Source organism: Ciona robusta, chromosome 4 (genome assembly GCF_009617815.1).
Source record: "Ciona robusta chromosome 4, ASM961781v2".
NCBI lineage: Eukaryota > Metazoa > Chordata > Ascidiacea > Phlebobranchia > Cionidae > Ciona > Ciona robusta.
This window is the reverse complement of record NC_143238.1, coordinates 1781534-1805348: the sequence shown is the minus strand read 5'-3', so window position 1 is coordinate 1805348 and position 23815 is coordinate 1781534. Positions and strand designations below refer to the sequence as shown.

At 35.6% G+C, this 23815-nt stretch overlaps 4 protein-coding genes across 7 annotated transcripts; 2 read left to right on the top strand and 2 right to left on the bottom strand.

Annotated features, from left to right (window-relative positions):
• On the top strand, positions 1-4259 carry LOC149736450 (uncharacterized). 3 transcript variants are annotated; one of them, XM_089877499.1, is made up of 6 exons: positions 1-252; positions 1167-1280; positions 1723-1864; positions 2188-3331; positions 3753-3866; positions 3925-4259. In XM_089877499.1, exons 4-6 carry the CDS (start codon positions 3316-3318, stop codon positions 4140-4142), a joined length of 348 nt encoding a protein of 115 aa, XP_089733625.1. In that variant the 5' UTR covers positions 1-252; positions 1167-1280; positions 1723-1864; positions 2188-3315; the 3' UTR covers positions 4143-4259. The 3 variants fall into 3 exon arrangements, with proteins under 3 accessions (XP_089733625.1, XP_089733626.1, XP_089733624.1); XM_089877498.1 differs by lacking the exon at positions 1-252 and adding an exon at positions 265-501; XM_089877500.1 differs by lacking the exons at positions 3753-3866; positions 3925-4259 and having other exon boundaries at positions 80-252; positions 2188-2431.
• A 1771-nt stretch (positions 4260-6030) lies between these two features.
• Positions 6031-9840, top strand: LOC149736449 (uncharacterized). Its single transcript, XM_089876254.1, has 13 exons — positions 6031-6398; positions 6671-6879; positions 7165-7381; positions 7646-7692; positions 7761-7872; positions 7919-7998; positions 8056-8113; positions 8172-8237; positions 8305-8330; positions 8400-8505; positions 8573-8822; positions 8902-9165; positions 9509-9840. Exons 1-13 carry the CDS (start codon positions 6212-6214, stop codon positions 9609-9611), a joined length of 1725 nt encoding a protein of 574 aa, XP_089732380.1. The 5' UTR covers positions 6031-6211; the 3' UTR covers positions 9612-9840.
• A 1572-nt stretch (positions 9841-11412) lies between these two features.
• Positions 11413-18495, bottom strand: LOC149736448 (polypeptide N-acetylgalactosaminyltransferase 4-like). Of its 2 annotated transcripts, XM_089875926.1 has the most exons (11): positions 18208-18492; positions 17606-17826; positions 17005-17177; positions 16720-16839; positions 16096-16231; positions 14802-15039; positions 13906-14085; positions 13394-13525; positions 13099-13200; positions 12482-12628; positions 11413-12178 (listed from the first exon to the last, which is right to left on the bottom strand). In XM_089875926.1, the coding sequence occupies exons 1-11, from the start codon at positions 18403-18405 to the stop codon at positions 12047-12049; spliced, it is 1779 nt and encodes a 592-aa protein (XP_089732052.1). In that variant the 5' UTR covers positions 18406-18492; the 3' UTR covers positions 11413-12046. The 2 variants fall into 2 exon arrangements, with proteins under 2 accessions (XP_089732052.1, XP_089732053.1); XM_089875927.1 differs by lacking the exon at positions 16720-16839 and having other exon boundaries at positions 18208-18495.
• A 2269-nt stretch (positions 18496-20764) lies between these two features.
• Positions 20765-23815, bottom strand: LOC149736447 (uncharacterized). The gene is made up of 5 exons (XM_089875928.1): positions 23498-23815; positions 23104-23124; positions 22742-22843; positions 22292-22425; positions 20765-21685 (listed from the first exon to the last, which is right to left on the bottom strand). Exons 1-5 carry the CDS (start codon positions 23596-23598, stop codon positions 21483-21485), a joined length of 561 nt encoding a protein of 186 aa, XP_089732054.1. The 5' UTR covers positions 23599-23815; the 3' UTR covers positions 20765-21482.

The window sequence follows — 23815 nt, the reverse complement described above, 5'->3', positions numbered from 1 at the left end:
GGAGTCGAGGTTCTCAAAGAAATCCGATGTGCGAACAAGTTAATTTCATGTTAATTGAAGACCGAGCACGGAATCCAGCCACGCTGGGCAATAGATATAAAGAAAGCCAGCCAATCATTGAGAATAAAACGGGTTGTATTTGTGTATTGTATATAGGTAACCATGATACGTGTATATGTACCTTGGCAACTGTGTAACTGCTATCTGTATATAAGAGAAGACGGAAGAGCTGAACAGATAAATTTGAACCAGGTATAGCGTGAATAATAAATTGTTTGGACTTGGCTACATTAAATGCTACAAATTATGTGGCACATTCTATGTAAAGTAAGAGAATTTTAGAAACATGACTTCAATCTAAAGACGTATTAATTGCGGTCTTGTGTGGGAATTTAACATTTTGCTCCTTTTCTATTTGAATTAATTTAGAAAATGTATTGGAATTTATTAATTTCAAGAAAAAGCAGGCTTTCGTGTTTGCAATGATGAAACGTATGACTGGTATGAGCTTTGGTTAAGAATAACTGTATAGTAGGGTGGGGAAAGACGGGACACCTTTAGTATATAAAATCGTGTTGTTAACAAATAACAACGGTCAATGGGAGTCGTAAGGATTCGGTTTTATATTTCTTTGAATTTTCTTTGTTTACTACCAAATGCGACGAGAAAATTGACGGAAAATTTGTCCCATCTTCCCCCACCCTTATACATAATTTATCTGCTAAGACCATTCACCTCTATCACTGTTGAAAAGTAGGATGGGGGAAGATGGTACATCTTTTTCTTCTATTTTCTCATTTGATAGTAAACAAAGATTATTCAAAGAATTATAAAACCGTATCCTCACGACTCTCATAGACTGTTATTAATTGTTTAAGACACGATCAGGATATTTGGATAATATGTGCTACAGATGTCCCATCTTACCCCTTAGTACTGTATATTCCCAAATAATATTATAGTTTTACCATAATAACAATATTAAATGCTTGGATACTAACTTATGTTACCGATCACTTTGTTTGTTTTTTTATTGCACCTTAAGAGACTTGATATAACAAATACAAAAGAGTTCTGTACTTTAGTTTAAAATGGGAACTTCTTCTGCTAGCATATTTATAAACAAATAAGCGTTTTGGAGCATTAAACTTCCCTTAATTGTATAGAACAAGTGAAGGATGACGTACAGAAAATAATGCAAGAATTTGGCAATCTTGTGCACGATCGCTTGAACGCGTACCTACGCCAAACACTAGGACTTCCAGTATGCGTCGACCAAAGTGAGCAGTTTGGTGTGAGACACACTAATGTGGGGAAAGACGGCTACCATGAGCACATTATACGTCATATTTTCGAATTATGATTTTAAAAATTAGCAACTCTGTTTTACAGCCGGTACGGTTATATAGTTCTGTAAATATAGTAGTCTGGGGACGATGGGACGCCTTTCGAACATAATATCCAAATATCCTAATCGTGTTTTAAACAGTTTAACAGCGGTCTATGGAAGTCGTGAGCATACAGTTTATTAATTTTTTGAATGTTCTTTCTTTACTACCAAATGGGACGAGAAAATAGAATGAAAAGGTGTCCCATCTTCCCCCACCGTACAATACTATTTGTTTACTGTCAAACTCGACGATAAAAGCTAATGAAAACGAGAACCATCTTACCACAACGGACTTGCTGCATTTCGCAACATATACAATGTTCTACATTTAGATCCACTCAGTCCGGGATTTTGCACCCAGTATAGCAATGAGACTATACGATGGCACGTTGGAAACTGGTTTATGGGAATAAAACGAAGCGGACACCTTGACCAGCTACAAAGTGTTGTTCAAGAAAGGGAATATGACGTATGGTATGAAAAGACATGTTAACGTAATCATATGTGTCTTATTAACATTTTTAGAACTAGCACTTTAACATCTGATCATATAGAGTAGGGTGGGAGAAGACGGTACATATTTAGCACACAATATCCAATTATCCTGATCGTGTTTTAAACAACTAACCACGGTCTGAGTCGTAAGGATACGGTTTTATAATTCTTTGAATGTTCTTTGTTTACTACCAAATGGGACGAGAAATTAGAATGAAAAGGTGTCCCATATTCCCCCACCCCGTACTATATATGTTCAAAACTTTATGTTGAAAATCACTTTTTCTCTCCTGTCACTTAAGGTATGAAGCAGTAGAAAAAGAAGAAGACGAATAAAGTGAAACGGATACAACGGAAGTAGAACATTCAAGCCATACTAAAAAAAAGAACGTAATGTAAGCATGTTCACCATTGCTGCAAGAACTTCATTTGTATTTTATACTTTTTATACTGTACAAATAAAAAAAATCTTAGTGGATTTAGTTGAATTATATATTAATACCGTTGGCAGCGAAATGAATTTAAGGACCAACAGAGAAACAGAAATCATTCAAATTTTAAGATTTTATACAATTTTAAATGAAATGGCAACGCTTTATACAATTAGAGGTGATAGAACCAGTTGATGATTGCAAAATGATGTTACGTATACTACAAGTTATTACATTAAGAGGGCACGCACTGTTCTGGAGAAATGTTATTATTATGATTTTAGAGATAACGAATAAAAATATTTACACGTAAAACAAAAGAAGAAAGGCGTGTTCAATCAAGAAGTCGAGGTTCTTAACGAAACCCGATGCGCGAAGAATTAGTTTCTTGTTTTATAAGTAAAGACCAAGACGGATTTTCGCCACTGGAGGCGATAGAAGAAGAGGAAAAGCAAATACGTTTTTGTCAGTTTGAAACCGTTGGAAATGAAAAACATACTGTTGGACTTATGAATTGTATAACCATATGTGGTAACCATAGTATGTGTGTATGAGCCATGGCAACTATTCAACCTACACCGTATATAAGAGAAGACGGAACAGCTGGAAGAAGATTTGACCAGGTACAAAATATGAATTAGATAAGTTAACGATGGGTTGTAGTAATAGTTTTATAAATATTTTAAAACTAAACATGAGTAAAATAAGACGTGCGTTTCGAATTAGTCTATATGAAGTATGCGATGGGGAAAGATGGGACATATTTTCATTCTATTCAGGATATTTGGATACGATGTGCTAAAGGTGCCCCGTCTCCCCCCACCCTACTATATTGTATATATTATAAGAATACGGTTGGTATTTGATGAATGTACTTGTTTGGTCTTGTATGGAAAGTTATCATGTGTTTAATATATCCGAATTGATGGTTTTATTCATCAGAAATTTAGCAATTTAAAGTTAATACAGTGGTTTTGTAAACAGTCCTGGTTGATAACGATGTATACTCTAAACGGTATGAACTTTATGCTGTAATAAATATAGGCCCATAGGATGACTATTCTGCAGAAACCATACCGCTATGTTACTGATGGTGGTCACTCCCATCAAAAACAATAATATTAAATGCATTACTTATTGACCCAAATACAAAAAATGCCCCATCACCCACCGCAAGCTATAAACAAACGTTATATTTAATGGGCAACGTTTTCTTTGTGTCGAAATAATTTACTAGAAAAAAATATTTTTCACGCAACAACAGAAAAATGATGTGATCAAAATATCACCATGTTACAGATGCTGCGTTATTCCCCCCCCCCCCCCCCCAAAAAAAAATGCATAACCCGCACCATGAACGATTAATAGATAGAATATATAATGTACCAGCATTGTATTCCGATAGTTTACTAAAATCGAAGTATTTTTCGTGATAGACTCTGAAAAAGATGATGTGATCAAAATATTGCAAGAATTTGGTAACTCCATATCTGATCGTTTGGAGTCCTACGTTCGCCCACTAGTTGGATTGCAAAGACAAGGGATTGAAAGTAAGGAGCTTTAATTAATGATTTATTTTGTTGCATAATCACAATGAATACTTTTCAGATCCGCTTCATACAAATTTTTGTACTAGTTATGGAGAATACAAAGTGAGATGGCGTATTAAGAATTGGAAAGAATGGAAAGGTATAGATGGCAATGAAGACCGTGACGAACTACAGGGTGCTCTTTTTCAAGGAGATATCGTATTGCAATTTGCATCGAATACTGATACCGATACAGATAGCTGTTGTCAAATGGTGTCAGCATCTTTCCATCGATAATTGTCGAACAATTACCAAATGATTTATTAGAGAAATAAATTTGGTAAAATAACATTTGTATAAATGGAGAAATTAAAATACAAAAAAAGTAGCAAAGAAAGAGAGCGCGGCTAGCTTTTCAAACTGCATGTGCGCTAATTCGAAAAACTTGTGAATTTTGTTAGAGAAATAACGTTTTCGGAGCAATCGAGCTGATTTAGTTTAAATTGCTATCCCAGAAAATGCGAGACTTATATGTGCCGAATACTTGATGAATCTTTGACATAGAAGCGGTAGTATATTACTTATTAGGTTTGCTTCAAAAAATAGTAGTGTCCGGAAAACTAAAAAACAAAATATATCCAAAAATCACAATCTAAAAGGGTTATATATTCCTATAAGACTTTTTTGATGCGTTAAAACTTTATTTATTTATTCGAAACAAACATGCGTACAATTGTAATAATAACTCTACGTTCCAATATAGTAGTTTCCACTCATGTCGTTATAGGAAGGGTATCTGATACGCAGAAAAAAAATAATCTAGAACAACAATTAGTCAATTAATGTAATCAACTATACACCCAAATAAAAGATGGATGCTTGTTCAATCAAGGAATCGAGGTTCCTAATGAAACCCGATGCGCGAACAAGTTAATTTCATGTTAATTAAAGACCGAACACGGAATCCAGCCACGCTGGGCAATAGATATAAAGAAAGCCAGCCAATCATTAAGAATAAAACAGTTGTACCATAGTATTTACTATGGCAGTACCGGTTGATTGTATAGGAACCATGATATGTGTATTATAAACCATGGGAACTGTTTAACTGCTATATCTGTACATAAGGGAAGAGTTGGGCAGACGAATTTGGCAAGCAGGTATATAGTATGTATGAAGTGAATAATACAGATATGTTTGCTTTGGCTTAATTAAATGTTGCTTGTTCAAGCTTACTTATTTACGTGAGTTTTCATTATTAAAAAAACAACGGCGAAGCAGTTTTTGTAAAACTCACTAACTGTTTTATTATATTCGATAATTGTATGTCAGTTTTATGATCGTTCGCAAATGCATGATGGAATGTACTAAAACTATGTTTTAAATACTACTTTAGAAACAGTGAAATCGGTTGTGCCAAAGATACAACAAACTATTGCGGTGACGATATTGTACGTGACCGCTTGGAGGCGTACCTGCATCAAAACCTTTGAAAAGAACGATCCACGGGGACACGGTAAAATGTTTTAAACAATGTTGTAGATTGTTTAAAGGGTAAGATGGGACACCTTTAGCATATAATATCCAAACATCCTGATCGTGTTTTAAACAATTAACAACGGTCTATAGGAGTCGTAAGGATACGGTTTAATAATTCTTTGAATGTTCTTTGTTTACTGCAAAATAGGACAAGAAAATAGAACGAAAAGGTGTCCCATCTTCCCCCACCGTACCATATAATAAAAAGCACAAATAAACATGTCTCCGATGCACTTAGTCCAGAATTTTGTGTTAACTCAGCTATACAATAAAATGGTGGAAGACAATTGATAATCAACAATGCGGAAGAAAGATAAATATCCAAGATGAGCAGAGCGGTACCTTATGCCGTCATCGGAATAACATTCTAGTATTAGATAGTGATAATCTGTTTTGTTTTATATATCGAAGTAGTTGCCATTGTAATGTAATACATAATTGTTAACCGTTAGTTTAGTACTTTAGTTACTGTAAAAAGTATCATTCATAATTTTTTTTAATAAAACTGTAGAAATTATGTTGTTCTAATTGTCTGCATGAGGAATTAAATAAAGATTAAATGTTACATAGAAGACTGATTGTGTACATAGTGTATACCATAGCGCCCCTAGGGACAAAACGCGACGTATAAAGGTTTTGCGAAGAGAAAAGGAATTAATACATAACACAGAGCGAGTGCGTAAGTGGAACAACATAATATAAAATCCGATGATAAGATGCATAATAAATAAATAAAAATAACAGCCCGCAGCCAATATCTGTCAAAACTGAAACAAGCAATTAGGAATATGCATGAAGCATAAAAGCTGAAATATCAAGCAATAAATATGGAAGAAAAACCGTCAAAAGGGAGTGCCAGCTTCGGTGAAACAGTATTTGCTGGTTTAGAAAGAGCATCACAACAACATGAATCTGACTTAGTTATAGATCTTGGGGTAGACAGACTTTTACATTGGATCGGTGTTTATGCTACAATTGGTTTGGCGCTTGTTGCTAAAGTTAGCATGTATATCGGTAAGTATCGTCAGTGTATTAAATAAACACTGAAAGTTTTAAGTCAATTAAAATTATGCATTGTAGGGTGGGAAAAGATGGGACACCTTTTCATTCTATTTTATCATCTTATTTGGTAGTAAATAAAGAACAATCAAATAATTATAAAACAGTAACCTCACAACTCCCATAGACCAGCATAGTGAATTGTTTAAAACACGATCAGGATATTCGTATATCATGTTCTAAAGGTGTCTCATCCTACCCCACAGTACTATATGTTTTTATATTAGACCCAAACTTATCATGCTTCCCAACCGAAAAAATATCAATCGAATATACGGTTCCTTTTATTGCGTTTGCTGATACATACTGCTGGGGTTCCCCCAAAGCGGAGACAAACCATATGTGTCATTTGCCGAAGAACTCAACAAGTTTAATGAAGAACCCGGAAGTCTTCATTTCATTTATTCAATGGTTTCCGTACATGACGTTATTTCAGGTAATATAAATTCATTGGCTGTGCTGTAAATATATACACCAAGTTAGCGATATTAGTTATAGTGGGGAAAGACGGGAAAGACGGGACACATTAACACATGTTATCTAAATAACCTGATCGTGCTTTAAATAGTAAACAACGGTCGAAGGGAGTCGTTAGGACACGTTATTTTATAAACCTTTGAATGTTCTTTGTTTACTACCAAATGGGACAAAAATAGAATAAAAAGGTGTCCTATCTTCCCCCACCTTACTATAATTGTCTTATGAGCATTTTTAAATACAGGGTTTGATGTTAGCAACTCCAAATGCAGTCTGGCACTTCCTGGTTGGAGGTCGGTTGTACGGCCATCTTAAGTTTGTGAAGCTTCTGATTAAGACAATGTTTGACAAATTTGAGAAGTTGAAAGGAGTCTATTATCGTCAAACTGCGTACGACACAGACGGGGAAAGTTTTGACGATTTAAAGAAGCATCTCAGCAAAGACAAAGTCAACGAAGAAAGTAAAAAAAATATTACTATGAAAAATTGTCATTAAAAACATCATATAGTAGGATGGGGGAAGATGGACATCTTTTGGTTACCATTTTTCGTCCAATTTAGTAGCAAACAAATGACATACAAGTATCTATAAAACCGCATCCTTACGACTCCCATATACCGCTGTTAATTGTTTAAAACGCCATCAGGATATTTGGAAGTTATGTGCTAAAGGTGTCCCGTCTCCCCCCACCCTATACTATATTACTAATTGTATACGTTTCTAGGCAGCCGTGATGAGAGTAGACCGGTGCACAAAGTGAATCTTGTTAAGGTAAACTAATAACAGGAGATTGTTGAAGTAATCTGTGTTGATTTTCTTTCTGTTTTGACATCAAACAGAGTAACAGCGTCGTTGAAACGAGTTTCATAAATCCCGAAGTACCATTAAGTCCAACACCATCTAGTCCAACACTAGAGAGTGATGAGATAGAGACACTTATCAACGAAACAGGTAAAAATATTTTATCTGCTGCATTATCTTCATTCACCTACCAAAGGTCCTGGAGCGGAAGAATCCGGAAAATCAGCTTCCGAATCAGTTAGATGTTGCAACGTGTTCACCCGACTCATGCGACCGGTAAGAAAATTCGACTCTGCTTTATAAAGTGTCATGTTAAAACTATTTTTTGTACAGTGCCAAGTTTGTTGCAGAAAGCGTCCATATAAGATAACTGACGACCATATTGCTTTGGGTATGGTGCAAACATAAATAGCCTTAATATTTTGATTCTTGTACGCTTAAATTCACAGTAAAAATGAAAACACCAGAAGCACAGAAAGCTGAATGCAGCAAGAAACTGAGTAAAAACAAAGAAGGTATTAGTCTAAACACATTAATATTTTCCGTTTTAATTCCAAATTAAAAAAAAATGTTTTGTTTCAGATACGAATAAACGTAACTGTTCAGAGGTGGGTTGAGTTTTGTTCGGAACTAGTTAATTTATAAAAAAAAAACAATGTGGTATACTTTATAAACAGAAGCTCTGGGACAGAGTGCTTGGGAAAATGAGAGACCGTCATTTATTTTCAATGATCTGTTTTGAGAACTTTGCTTCTATGCAGCATCTACCTTATATTTTATCAGGTTTGCAACACGGTTTCGACTAACGCCTAATGGGGAAGTTATGTTATGTTATGTTCATTTTTCACAGTGTTTAAACTGATACCACCGGTAAATGATGGTAGAAAGAAAAAACGTGGTGAAACGCCTGGTCGATTTCCTTTGCACGAAGGTATGCTGTATCTTTGGTGCCATAAGGATAACTTTCAGACTACGTTCCTGGTCAAACGCTACACAGTAAAGCATTTGTGTACCGCATTGTTTGCATGCATTTGGTTAGTCATCATGATCTACCTTGGAATTGTTTCATGGGATAGTCCCAGAGACACCGAGACGTTTCCGTGAGTATAAAAAAGTATAGACGGAGTTTTTTATAGAATCACATAACAAAAACCACAAGTTATAAATCTCCATGTACAGGTGTACACTTCCAGGAAACACGATATGCATCCTATGTACATTGAAAGGCAAAAGCGACGTACTGGCTTTACTTATCTGCGATTGTGTTATACTGACAGCAGTGTCTTTGGTATCTTTGTTTTATTGGATTTTCTGGCGAATTGGGAGCGAACGAGCAAATTGCAAGTTTTTTGAAAAACTAAACAGCGACTCAACGACAGCATTCCAGCAGACCGAAACAGCAGAAAATTTTGAACGGGATCACAAAGCGGTTCACGACGGAAGGTACGACATTTATGTTTAACAAAAATACCATATTTTTATAGTGTGACTTAATTAATGTGGGAAAGCTACACATTGGTGTTTATTGGCCACAATGCCAACTACTGCCCATTTGTATAAAAAGACAAAAGTCTGGCTGAGTGTAGCGTCATGTAAACAAAACAATAATGAAAAGAGATTGGTCTTCGATCGCTGAATGAACACAGTGTCATAGTCTGTGACGTTGCTTATAGTGATTGAACCAAGCTCAAACTCGCCTGTTTACACGACGCTATAATGTATTGTGCGTCCAGGGCGGGATAGCGTATTGTGGCACATATGTTAAATAGCATTGATGCTTCGGTAGGGCACAATTCAATGAAGAGATGGTAAAATTCATGAAAAACATGGAGAAGTTAGCAATGAATTTATTAAGTGACCGGAAAGTGACCGCGAACGATTCTTCATAATAACACGAAGATTTGTGTTTATAACTCTGCATGTAAACACATACATTATGCATACACGTTCCTTGTGTTTTATATGCGGACTTCCGCTAAAATAGTTGAATTATCACTATGTGGTTTATATTATAATTTGTGTGTGCTTGGTTTTCTTTGCGTGAGTGTTAAAGTATAGTAGGGTGGGGAAGATGGGACACCTTTTATAGCGCATAATATCCAAATATCCTGATCGTGTTTAAAACAATTAACAACGGTGTACGGGAGTTGTAAACAAACAGTTTCACAATTCTTTGAATAGTTTTTGCTTACTACCAAATTGGAAGAGAAAATAGAATGAACAGGTGTCCCATCTTCCCCCACCCTGCTATATATATGGAGTTAATAAATAAATTAAAAATGATAAAACAACTAAAATATTTCCCAACAAGATAAAATTACATTCGCAAGCGTTCTAGAAGCAAGACTAGCTTCGCGGATGGGGATTTTTTAACGCGAAGTCAAGTTTAGACTTGCGTAGACATATAGTAAACAATATATCGACGCCTGTTTATGGTTACGAAATGTAACCTTGAAGGAAAGAAGAAACAAACTAAACAATAATCCACATACAGCTTGAAAAGAAAGCAAAGTATTTATTTATAGACAGTTTTGGTAAGAAAGGTACGAAGAAATCCAAGAGGCCCCAAATATATAGTAGGGTGGGGGAAGATGGGACACCTTTTCGATTAGTTTTCTCTTTCCATTTGGTAGTAACAAATGACATTCAATAAATTATAAAACCGTAGCCTCACGACTTCCACAGACCGTTGTTAATTGTTTAAAATACGATCAGGCTATTTGGATATTTTGTATTAAAGGTATCCCATCTTCCCCCACCCCACTATATATATGATTGCGCAATATAAACCAAGTACTTTGACCAGCAACGTGATAGAAATTAAAAGTACCAACAAATGGTTATGGAAAATACAATATTGAACAAACTTTTTTATACATGTTTTCAAAATGTTAATACTGTGTACAACATGTCAGGTGTTCACGTCAGTTATTATGGTAAAATAAATTAACAGAAACTTCCACAAATGTAAATAGGCGCAAGATAAACTTAAAAAAACTATGGTTGATAGAATGTTTAGTATTAAAAAAGTTAATACGTTTTGTTTTGTATAATCAATTCTTCTCTGGTTAGCTGTGGTGGATTTTACGTCATGATAATAAGGGTGATATTGCACTCGGTCGCCACCGGGCGACAAGGTTAAAAATAAAATCTGTATGCACTTTGAGTTTGGTATTAAGCTGCTTGTTGTCGGCGGCTGTCAGGTAAAAAACCTGGCATTGATTGGGCACGAGCGAGTAATATATTTATAAACCCTAATATAATCAACAAGCAGCAGTAAGTGCTTTAATAAACGCTACACTTACTCAACTTCAAACTTTCAAAGTTCAGCAGTATTTTCAGCAAATTAATCTTTTTTGCTTTGTATATTCCAGTATTATTAAATGAATAAACGCAACAACAGATGTTATATTTTATATAATTTACCTTGTGCCTACTTACGAATTACCACATATAGGACAAGGTAACATAAAATAAGTTTTCATTTTCCCTTCTTGACCCATTTGGTGGTAAATAAAAATACAAAATTATATAACCGTAGCCCGGCGACAATTTTTTCAGGTTTGTGCGTTTTTTTTTTGTTCGAAAAAACTTATACGAAAGGTATGTAGCCTTTAAGTAAGGATATAGCAAGAGTAATTGAAACTAGGGCGCCACCTGACGTCATGTAGTGTTACACTTAAACAACCGTTGTCAGAAGAATTCTTGCTTTGTATTTAGCTGCCAAGGTCTACTGGAAAATGATTTTAAATACGGTAGCAAGGGAAAACAAGAGTTTCCAAAGCGATGGAAATAACATAACACGTTGTATATTCATATAGAAAGCAGTTGTGCAAAATACGAAATTAAGAAAGTTATTAAACAAGTACACACCTTTGAAACATTACAATACACATATATTTGCGCAGTACAGTAATAATCTTGAAAATGCAACAAAATTTGTCATTCACCGAAAACAAACATTAAATAACGTTTCAACTATAGGTGTTCATCCTCATTCAGTTGATTTTGCTTCTACAAGGTTCGTAAACTAAATTTTCGACAAGATCAAAGTTATTACACAAAAAAGCTATCTAAATACACCTTGTAATAAACATACAACATTATGTAATTTTTAAACCACACATCGGTTAAAACTTCAATCCCACCTTCGGTTGTCAGACTTCCGGTTTTAACGAACAAACTAACCTGATTTTATTGAATACTAGTGATTTATACCCAAAACATTTGTTTAGTAGGTCTGAGTACGGTATACGTCGTGGTAGAAACATTATACAGCCCTGGCGGGGAGGGTATGGCCACTAACTTATATCCAGAGTAAGGGTTATCTCCGGAATTTCCACTTTTGAGAATCTGACTGTGGATTACATGTCCTTAACACAGCTTTGTAAATTAGATTCGGTTGTAGAGAAGCTTCTATGCATTTCCCGGTTGCTTGGTTTATTATAGTACCGCCCTTTAATAAACAAGTATATTAAATGAGAGCACAGCAATACAAAACAATTAAAAATAACCGTACCTCATATTAACGTATAAAATTACATAACAGTGGGAGAAGATGGGACACCTTTTACCTTTAGCAGATAATGTCAAAATATTCTGATCCTGTTTTAAACAATTAACAACTGTCTATGGGGTCGTGAGAATACAGTTTCATAATTCTTTGAATGTTCTTTGTTTACTACCAAATGGAACGAAAAAATAAAATAAAAAGTTGTCCCATCTTCCCCCAGCCAACTAGATATTAAATCTGCCTTACCAAATCAAACTTCCAGATCTGAGTTTCACTGTCCATCATTTTGTCTGATGTACAATCCTGAGTTATAACGTCATCACCACTTGCATCCAAGCACTTTTCGCTTACCTGATTATAACGAATCTCGTTCTTCGAGGTGTATTCAAAAAACTGTAAAGTAACACAATATAAAAATAAAATGCAGATATAGTAGAACGGGGGAAGATGGGACACCTTTTGCGCATAATACCCGAATATTCTGATCGTGTTTTAAACAATTAACAACGGTCTATGAGATTCTTGAGCATATAGTTTTACAATTCTTTGAATGTTCCTTGTTTACTACCACATGGAACGAGAAAAAGATGTCACAACTTCCCCACCCTACTATATAGTAGGTTGGGATAGGAAGGGACATCTTTCCGCTATTTTTTCCCACTCCATTTGGCAGTAAACAAAGAACACCCTAAGAATTAAATAACCGCAGTCCTGCGACTTTAAAAGGTGTTGTTATTTGTTAAAAACACGATCAGCAAATGTGGGATTTAAGTGCTAACGGTACTTCACAGATTTATATCTAAAATAAAATGTAACCCCATGCCCAATTATTTTATCACAATAAAACACTCCTTTGTTGTTACCTGGTTCGACATACCATGGCATTGATACATTTGAACAACAGCTTGATTCGTTGCATCAAAGCTCACGTCCAAGCAATTATCTTTAAGCAATACGCTCTCAATCTGCAAACATTTATAGGCTCATCATTACATTCGTTAGTTTGTTACTAATTTAAATTAAAGCAGTATTTGTACAGTTGTTGGTCGACTAAAATAAGAAAACCATTGAAGTTTAACTGTTACCTGTTCATTAAAAGATGTTACTACTTAAAAAAAACATCGAATTTCTGGAATTCGTATACAGAGACGGTCGTACCGGTCCATAGAACCCAGGTCTATCCTCAGGTACGGACTGCTCAGGAAAAACGTTGTCAAGATACCATTTAAAGTCGTGACATTTCAGTCTCTGTCGGAGCTCTTTTCTTTTTGTGACATCGCCAACATCTTGCTGTAAATAAAACACTGTTATGTGATGTCCGGCGCCGTGGCGCAGTTGGGTTAGCGCGCTTTTATCGAACCCAGATGTAATGGGTTCAAGGTTCGTCGTTGCTACCTTGGTGGGTGAATGTGCCGTTGGGCAAGACACTTTACGGCAATTGCTCCAACCCAGTGGTCACTAATGGGATGTTAAAATTACCATCCACACACAAAAAAAGAAAAAATCCACAAAAAAATAACTCACAAGTAATATACTTAACTCGCGAGCTGGCGCAAGGTATGAACATTCGTGTTATATAACGACTGTCGTTTTCCGGCCACCCGGGGATAAAGTAAGTTACATTCATTCACATACAGCACAAGAAATGAAATGCCTGATTTTTAAATTACGTTTCGCTCAGAAAGTGGAACTCGAACGTAGAAATGCCTCTTGTAATCATCCAACCATACTTCAGCGAGTCGCATCACGTTTTTCCAGAAAGGGGCACGCGAGTATGTGTTGTGGTCACGGGATACGTGCCCGATATGTGAGCAGGGAAATACCTTCATTGAACCGCCACACATCCATGTCTGTATGAAAACACATCATGAAACATATACATTGAAATATATGGTGTTTATGCCTGAATTTCAATCCAGCAATTAAGACTTTCCGAAAGCCTAATGAAAAATTGTCGGTAGTGACAATACCGTTTAAACAAAGATTGCAATAAGTGTATTAAACTGCGGGGTAACATACTGCTATGGATACTGTTATATACTTAAATATTCTGTTTTTGCACATTGGGCATCTTACCATCATATGTTATATGTAAATAGCACATACCCAGTATTATAAAACAACAGTGTTGCAGTCTTATATGAAGTACTGAAATTCAGTCTTTAAGTAAGACCTAAATGTAACAAACTTCCTGGTAATAGCAAGGCACTTTAAACCAAAACTGCAATGAACATTTATTGCCATTGGTTTAACTATAGCTTTTCAGTTCCTAAAAAGACAGACCTTTATATGCAAATGTACCGCGCACATGAGTGGTATTAAACAGAATACACGTTTTATAACGACTGTCCTCGCTGTCCGCCATGCAAAGATAAATAAAATAAAAGAGTCTTATTTGGTAGCAAACAAAAATCATTCAAAGAATTATAAAATCCTCACGACTCTCATAGACCGTTATTAATTGTTTAAAACACGATCAGGATATTTGGATGGTATGTATTAATGGTGTCCCATCTTTTCCACCTTACTATACATTAAATTAGCCTGATACTACATTGTACTTTACCCTAAATGATAGTTCAAGATTCTCTCCTCCCCAAACCTCCATCCCTTCATCATAGCTCCCCAGGTTGATAAAGAACTCTCTGTTGACGGCGAAAAGTCCTCCGGAGATTGTGGGAGTCATTATCGGTTCAGCCAAACTCCTCCGAGATTGCTCCTGCTTTTCACTCATGTACCGCCACTGGAAATAAAGCTGCCAAGTAAAGCCACCGATGCTGGGTGTGTAGGCACCGAAGTAATATCTGCAGAGGTATAGGTGAATGAATGAATGTAACTTACTTTATCCTCGCGTTGCCGGAAAACGAAAGTCGTTATTACACGGGTTTCACACCTCGGGTTTAACATATTTTTTGGAGGGGATTTTTTCATTTTTTTATGTATGGCTGATAATTTGGACGACCCATTAGTGACCACTGGATTGGAGCAATTGCCGTTAAGTGTCTTGCCCAAGGACATATACGCCAACAATGGTAGTAGCGTCGAGCCCTGAACCCATTACCTTTCGGTTACAGGCAGGTGCGCTAACCACTAGTTTGAGTGAAGTTTACGGTTTAGTTTTAGTTCAGTGGTTAAACATACACACACACACACACCCTAAAAAAATACTCAATTCAGTCATCTAGACTAATAACGTATTAAAACGCAAAGGCGTTTGCGTCGAAATATAAAAGTAGTCTAGTGAATGACTGTTACTTAATTAACCTCGCGTGACGCAGCAACGACATTCGTTATTCAACATATAAACAGGCGTTATTCGCACACCCTATGTTGAGTATGTTTTCTTACCAGTTACCACGATCGCAATTTTGTATGGTTGACAATTTAGAATTTTCAATTTGGAGTTTTAGACCATCGATTTCAGCCCACTGAGTAGGAGAAACTTTAAGCTAAGAATTTTATCCATGAACATTTACGTCCACAAATGTTGAAACATTTGGCACCAAATGCTATACGGTACTAAGGGTAAGAAGCTATACTGTTAGCATGCAAATTCTATAGTAAGTGTCCTAACCGTATTTTACATAGTTTTTATAGAGACTCGGGGCTGCAGTTATGTAACTGTAAATATTTACTGTTTAGAGCCGAATGGAACGTAAAAAGAGTGTGGCAACATGTCCCACTTTACCCAACACTAATATAGTGGACGTCGTAATACATCTCAGACGCTTTAAATATTATTTAATAATAGAGTCGAGAATCGTTTATTTATTTGCCATCGTGGCGCCCGAATCCCAAGAGATTTTCTGACATGACCATAAGCTTTGATCTTACTTAGCAAAATCATAAAATGAACTTACTGGAATGTTTTTGAATCAATATCATCAGTAACTGGAATGGCAACAACTGTTTTGTCCAAAGATATGGCTTCCAGTAAAGGCTCCAACCAGCCGTGTGTTACTTCACAATGACAATCAACAAACGCAATCACCTCTCCTAAAACGCATACATCATCAGATAAATTAAAATAAGTGACAGCATATGATATGACAGTAAAGATAATCCGTATCTACCTCTTAACAGCAGCAGTAATTATGGTTTACATTGTACTGGACACGTTAATTGTTATTGAATGTATAAGGCACCAGTGCGAAAGCTATTATTAGACAAGATTTTAGACATCATCAATAATTAAGGAATGACTGCAGGGTTGTGTTTACTCACTGTGAAAACGTGTTGGCAAAAGAAATTATAGATTATTGAAACAGAAAGTACTCACCGGCCTATTACGGTGAGTAAATATTGCGGTTTTCTTTCTTATATCCAGCAAAAGTGCTTTTAATCAGCACGGTCGCAGTAAGTCAGTTAGTATTGATTTTTTAGGAAAATCAATAAAGACAGTACCGCAGTGTTGCAAAGCGGGATAGCTGTTACACACAATCGAAAATAATTTAAAATCCACATTTTAACTAATATGTACTTGCCTACTGCTTGAGCAAGTCCAAGGAGTCGAGCTCTCATTAGGCCTTCTCTCCTTGCAGTTCGAATTAATTTAATCTTCGGCAGTTTCATGACGTAATCGTGAAGTTGTTTGCCCAGGTTTTCTGAACATTGTAAATACACAGTGATATACGTACATTACAGCCATTCAAGCACTGAGCCATATTTGCACTTAATGTTAGTACATGGAATTGATAATTAGGTTGTGTTTTATTTAGTGTAAATGCCAGCCCTATAACGCATATAGGTTGTATGGCAAAGTTGCTTACGTATTGAGCTGCCGTCATCCACCAGAATAATTTCTGTCAACAAAATATCTGGTGTGTTATGTAGCACACTATAGATAGTTCTTAACAATGTTGACCATCCTTCGTTATAAAACACAATGATAACTGATGCGTTTGGAAGTTGTGTGTAATTAAACGGCGGCCTTTCAATGCATCTGCAATGCAGCAATTTTTATATATATATATAGGCGCCATTTAGGCGCATGGACGCATTTCTCAATGGTATGGTAGGATGGGGGGAGATCGGACACCTTTTCATTCTATTTTCTCGTACATTTTGGTAGTAAACAAAAAACATTCAAAGAATTATAAAACCTTGTCCTCGCGACTTTCATAGACCGTTGTTAATTGTTTAAAACACGATCAGGATATTTATATATTTTGTGCTAAAGGTGTCCCATCTCCCCCCACCCCACTATATATATGATTAATATTTTATAACTTTTGTGTTGACGTATACCACTGAAAGTACAACCCGTAGCGATAAATGGTTTGGAATTTACAAAACCGTAACTCTTTTACAATTAAATTTCATGGTTAACCAGTTACCAACAGTCTGTGATTTTAAAACGCATTCACTTACAACGGGTGTCGAAACTCCTTAAGGCCTCGATGTAGTGAGATTTTCTCGCTAAGAAATTGATTTACGCCATATAATTCCCATAACTCAGCCTGTCTGGCTTCTTCATCATCAGTAAGGTTGCCTAGTATAACGGGATCTCCACGTTCCCCAATACCAAGCTGTCGGTTTGATGGTCGGGGTAGGGCAGGGGCGGAATAGTCGAATGGTTTGGTCGGATTGTACTGTGTATAAGATGATTCGTAGTAAACAACATATAGGATCTGTGCGTACCTATTCTACTTTCATAGATTATTGTAGCAGAGTGGTGTATGATTTTAATCCTATATTTCTTGTTCGTGTTTTAAACAATTAACATCGTTATTTTAAAGTCGTGATGATACGGTATTTCTTCAAGAACTCTTTGTTTACTATACCAAACGAGTTAAAAAAAGGATAAAAGCATTTTTCATCTTACCCAACCTTAATATAAATATGTATATGCTATAAAAAATATCGGTGCTGCGTAACCCTAATATTAAACAGAGTGTAAGATTTTTTGTTCTCAATATCTGCAACTCATAATAATTATAATTAATTATCATTTATCAAGTAAGATTACTTACAGTTGCCGATGTTGTCCTCTCTGTCTTCAATGGTAAGATTTCCGCAACTGAGTTTCTATCATATTGTACAATATCTTGTAATCCACTTCTACTTTGTAGTTCATCTCCCCAGCCATACAGTAGTATAAGCAGCGACGGTATAGAAACCAAAATAACACAGAACCGCAAACGGCAGTTCTTAATATTTCTCCGCGACATGATGTGTGTTCCAGTGTTTTAAAACTGTTACTCAACTCCTCATGATCACCATGTACCTATAATTAACTGCAGAAAAAGGGTAGTTATTAGTTATAGTAGGGTGGGGAAATATGGGACACTTTTTCATTTTCTCGTCCCATTTTGTAATAAACAAAGAACTTTCAAATAGTTATAAAATGGTGTCCTCACGACTCCTCGTCTCATTTGGTAGTAACAAAGAACATTCCATCTATAAAACCGTGTTCTCGCGACTCCTATAGACCGAATTGTGAATTGTTTGAAACATAATCAGAATATTTAGATATTATGTGCTAAAGGTGTCCCGTCTTCCCTCACCCTATTATATATAAACCGAGACTATAATGATCCGTTCTAAATAAGGCGTTCCACTGAAAAACAAACCTCTCCCTTATAACTGAAATTTCAGATGTTATACTTTCTCCGGGCTTACAATCTAGATCAACCGAAACCAAATATCCGCGCTCGCAACAAACGCATTTTAACATCTCTTATAAAAGAATTATTATTAAGATATGACTCGCAATAGGAGTCGTGATGATATAGTTTTGTAATTCCTTGGATGTTCTTTGTTTATTACTAAATGGGACGAGGAAATAGAGTTAAAAGGTGTCCCATCTTCCCTCACCCTACTGTACATTTCAAAGCAATCAGACAACAAAATTGACTGAAATAATTAACGCAACAAAATTCTATAAAGAAAATTTACGCACTGACATAACGCGAGGCTAAACTAGTTCGATGGACATAATATATATTCAAAACTTCTTTTGCTTCATAAACCAACGCAAACTTCCATAGCCCACTTCTTAGAACTGTTTTCTGACAAACACTGTTCTAAAACCATGCTGTACTTGCATTGTTTGCAAGAGGAGAGAACAAAATTAATGAAGGCAACGCACGAAGGAAACGCGCGGCACGTTCAATCCGAATGATTGTGAATCGGCGATCTACTGCCCTCAAGGTATTGGTAAGAAAAAGGCAGTTTGGTGCTATTTCTAGGGCTATGCTAGACGGGATTCGTCGGCATTGAATTTAAATTCTTTAATAAGTTATATATCGGATCATGCTTCATAGCAAATGTCATTTCATCTAACTGCTCTTTTAGAAGGACATTTACTGCGTTGTTATTTATAATGTTGTTGCAATATCGTGCGAGTTGGTCGAATGGTTACATAAACACCATGTCTACCCGTTTACTTTGATAATTGTATCGGAAACTTGAGTTCTTGACAATCTATAATCAATATTATAAACATGTTTTGCTGTAAACGAATTTCTACGCAGAATTTAATAGAGTTTGTAAAAGGTTCGCTTATGGTGTTTTACTGTTTTTCGTATATACATGGTACAAGGGAAATCCTGGTAACTCTAACTGTACAGTCTAAATTCCACACAGTACAATATTATCGTTGGCAATGACGAATTGCAATTTCCGTTCGCATTGATGATCGTGTCGCGCCCTTCAATACCCATACGTAAACCGTGGGATAATGCAGTTCAAATTCACATCACAACCACCGACATATTTTCCGTATAGCTCATGTATATAATTTTAATTTAAACAGTTTAGTAACAGGTGTATATGACGAACCTTCAGCCGAAGCCTCCATGGATTTTTTTAGCCCGAAAGCGCAACTTTCCCGTATACATATCATGTTTATTTTGACCACTGTTGTTTGATTAATCTACGTACCCCCTACGAAAATTTTATTGTTCAAAATCTGAAAATAATGTTTTTTTAGAATGTTTATATAAGACTTGCATTAAAAATAATAAAACTAACTAAGAATTAAGCTTTGTTTCTAACGACAGTCAAATCTACAAAGCAACAACAAACTTCTCGAAATTATTCAACCAATCAAAGCAATGCTATTTTTGGCATGGACAAGTAACCCAACAACTCGTTTCCTGTCAAAATGTAACTGTAGTAATCAAATATTAAATAGTTTCCGTAATACGATAGTGCAAATGCCTTTACGTGATCAACAGTTAAATAAAAGAATGTTTACGGAGTATTATAGTATTCGTTATTCAGCTTGTCCGTGTTTTGTATTATACTTCTTTGTTCTATATATGCGTTTGGAAATTTAACTTAAAAGCTAACAATTACAATTAAAAAATATGTGACGTCTCGGACTCGAATATAGTGGTAAAAGCGGTATATGACTTTCAACCAACAATAATGTAGATTCAATTCAGTAAAAAGTTTCATCAATTCCAAAAAATGACCTTTTCAGTTTCCATTAAGTGTACGGATATATACGTACTTCTCTGTCGTGTTTTAAACCGGTATGTATTGTGATCCCGGCAGCCCATGCGACCGATTAAGAAGAAAATCTTGTTCATGCTTCGTCTATTTTTATTGAACTTATTTTTCATTCAACACAACTAAATTGAACTTTTAATAAAATGCCCTGTGGGCTGACAATCGTGCATTTAACTATAGATCGTTTCAACAGCAGGTTATATGCAAACGGTATACAGACAAATATATGCTGCGGATTTTGCGTTACAAACATGTGGCGGATAAAACAACACAAAGCAAAACAATATGTTTATGGCATGCTTGATCGTGCGCTAAGCAGGCAGACACTCTTTAATTAAACGTCATGGAAAAAAAGATATTTACCTAGCTATATTGTGCATTGCATAAATATAATTTGTAATAAACATTCGCATTATTTTGTTTCCGGTCATACTACATAAGTAAACACCTCCAGGTACCGTACAATTATACCGTTAGTGACTGTGCAATTAATAGGGTACAAATTAATTCATGACTAATTTGGTATATAGGCGTAGTGTTAAAGGATGGAAAAATGGTTTTGTTGCCGAAATGTTCAGGTAAAGGCCTGATTTGATGTCAACTAATAGTCAAAGATAGCCGATATAGAAAGAATATGTTATCTTTTACATCTGCCTGATTATTTTGGAAAAGGTGAATTAGTAAGGCAATTAGCTGCAATGAAAAACAAGAACAAATATTTGACGGAAAAGGATAAATAAGTGTCATTCATTTATTCATTCATCAACTTATCCGTGCCAATTTACACTCATTAACGTAGCATGGCGATGAGTAAGGACAGCATTAAAACGTAGAAAGAAATTGTCGCCCTTGTTGTTTTGCTGCTGCAACAGATATTTATGTCGCGAGTCGTATGCACGACGCTTGATAAATTTGCAAATTCATTCACGAACTTGAAGGTGGTTTGGTTGTTGACACGATCAAAAAACTGGTAGCGGCACTTCGTTTTACTGGCTGTAGAAATGGAGGTAAATACATTCTATATTAGTTAAATATAGGTATATAAGTTAGGTATATACGGTGCGGGAAGACATGACCCCCTTAACACATATTTTCCAAATATCCTAATCGCGTTTTAAACAATAAACAACAGTCTATGTAAGTCGTGATGATGCGGTTTTATAGGTCCATATATATTACATTTAACGTCCAGTTTGGAAGTACACACGGATTATTTACAGAATTATAGTAGGGTGGGGGAAGATGGGACATCTTTTAATTCCATTTTCTCGTCCAATTTTGTAATAAACAAAAGAACATTCAAAAAGTTAATAAACCGTATCCTCACGACTCCAATAGGCCGTTGTTAATTGTTAAAAAACGATTAAGATATTTAGATATTATGTGCTAAAGGTGTCCCGTCTTCCCCCACCCTACTATATACAACATACTCTCAAAAAAATCATTGTTAATTATTAAAAACACGAGTAGGAAATTTGGGAGGTTATGTTCTGTCGGTACTATTCATCTTACCCGAAGTATAAACCATGGCCTACTAAAGATATCTTTAGTAGGCCATGATATAAACTATAAATTTTATAATAAATATTGGTAACGTACAAACATAAGTCGGGACAATAAGGCAGTTTCTCAAACACTCTTCTTCATCAGAACATGATAAGAGAAAATGTGGCGTCCAATATTGGTTACCGTTGACATTGAAGTCGTCATCGAGATAAATACCAGGTGTGAGGCTGAATAAATAAAGCAGAATGTTTATATTTTTTAGTAAGGATGTCCGGTGGGGTAAGATGGGACATGTTTTTATTCTCTTTACTCGTCCCATTTGGTTGGAAACACAGATTATTTTATGTAACCGTAGCCTCGCGAAATGTTTGTTAGTAATTGCTTAAAACACTATCAGGAGATGTGGGGCTTGGGCGCTAACGGTATCCCATCTTACCCCACAGTACTTATAGTATCACATTGAATAAGTTTAGTTAAAACATATCAAAATGCTATTTAATTTTTTTAAATAATACGTTTGCTAGATTGGATTATAATACGAACAAGTATCCGGAAGAAAGGCTTGGTGGTTTGTATCCTGTCCGTTTATTTTGTTCCGTTGCCAATCTCAACAACGTAGCTGACATGGCAACTGTTGTTAGTGTTCTGTGAAGTTAAAACAAAACATTGTTACATTTTACGACGGAAGTTTTCACTACCAATAACACATATATTTCGATAGACTAAACGAGTCAAGAGGAAATCAAGAAATATGTGTTTCAGTTAACAACAATTTTATTTTACTTTTAGATTAAATGCAATGCATAAAACAAAAACATATTAAAAACTAAAATCGTTAACACGCGGCGTAATACTGAACATACAAAGAAATGTGGTATAAGTTAAGACGAATATTCAGTACTTACTTACTGCTTGGTCTTCTGTTTCTGCAAAAAAAAAGCATTTTAAGTTAAACATGGAATAGTATATTATAGCGCCGTTTGAATATTTGTAGAAATGTATACCAGCATGTAACACTAACGGTAATTAATTTCGCTAATCTGATCCTGATCTGGTGATCAAAGATTTGAGTGATTCTTGTGTAATGAATACAGTCGAGATCTGGTGCTACGAAATGTTTAACAGACAAAAATCAACCTATTAAATAAGAGTCCAACCAATTAAATAATATAACATATATATATATTTCGCCTAAATTGCATCGTCAGTCTTTCATTTAAAATAAAGGGTGTAACACTCTTTTCCATATAGAGCATTTATATATCCGCGTAAATCCATTATATAAAAAATACAACTTACGATGATTGCCTGCGTCGACTCAAACTTCTCCTTGCCTCAATATCCTTGACCGCCACCAGCAGGCATAGCAACAAAACGGCAAGATAAAGATTTACCTTCATATTAGCTTAAAGTACCTATGTCTGGTCATATATTTTTAAGGTGGGGTAAGATAGAATATGATCTCATTATACTTTCTTGTCCTGTTTGGTTGCACATAAAGTATATTTACAAAAGCATATGACCGTAGCCCGGCGACTCTAAAATAACGTTGTTAATTGTACAAAACAAGATATAGTAGGATGGGGGAAGATGGGACACCTTTTCATTCTATTTTCT

What these genes read in the sequence shown, in the direction of transcription:
- LOC149736448 (XM_089875926.1), bottom strand. Translation starts at nt 18,405, where the DNA reads ATGTCGCGGAGAAATATTAAGAACTGCCGTTTGCGGTTCTGTGTTATT. An exon ending in GCCATGGTATGTCGAACCAG is followed by an intron (nt 12,629 to 13,098) that starts GTAACAACAAAG and finishes GTTACTTTACAG; the next exon opens with TTTTTTGAATACACCTCGAA. An exon ending in AGATCTGGAAGTTTGATTTG is followed by an intron (nt 12,179 to 12,481) that starts GTAAGGCAGATT and finishes TGTTTATTAAAG; the next exon opens with GGCGGTACTATAATAAACCA.
- LOC149736447 (XM_089875928.1), bottom strand. Translation starts at nt 23,598, where the DNA reads ATGAAGGTAAATCTTTATCTTGCCGTTTTGTTGCTATGCCTGCTGGTG. An exon ending in AACAGAAGACCAAGCAGTAA is followed by an intron (nt 22,844 to 23,103) that starts GTAAGTACTGAA and finishes TTAACTTCACAG; the next exon opens with AACACTAACAACAGTTGCCA. An exon ending in TATTGTCCCGACTTATGTTT is followed by an intron (nt 21,686 to 22,291) that starts GTACGTTACCAA and finishes CCATTTCTACAG; the next exon opens with CCAGTAAAACGAAGTGCCGC.
- LOC149736449 (XM_089876254.1), top strand. Translation starts at nt 6,212, where the DNA reads ATGGAAGAAAAACCGTCAAAAGGGAGTGCCAGCTTCGGTGAAACAGTA. An exon ending in TGACGACCATATTGCTTTGG is followed by an intron (nt 8,114 to 8,171) that starts GTATGGTGCAAA and finishes TTAAATTCACAG; the next exon opens with TAAAAATGAAAACACCAGAA. An exon ending in AGAGACACCGAGACGTTTCC is followed by an intron (nt 8,823 to 8,901) that starts GTGAGTATAAAA and finishes CTCCATGTACAG; the next exon opens with GTGTACACTTCCAGGAAACA.
- LOC149736450 (XM_089877499.1), top strand. An exon ending in GCAAAGACAAGGGATTGAAA is followed by an intron (nt 3,867 to 3,924) that starts GTAAGGAGCTTT and finishes AATACTTTTCAG; the next exon opens with ATCCGCTTCATACAAATTTT.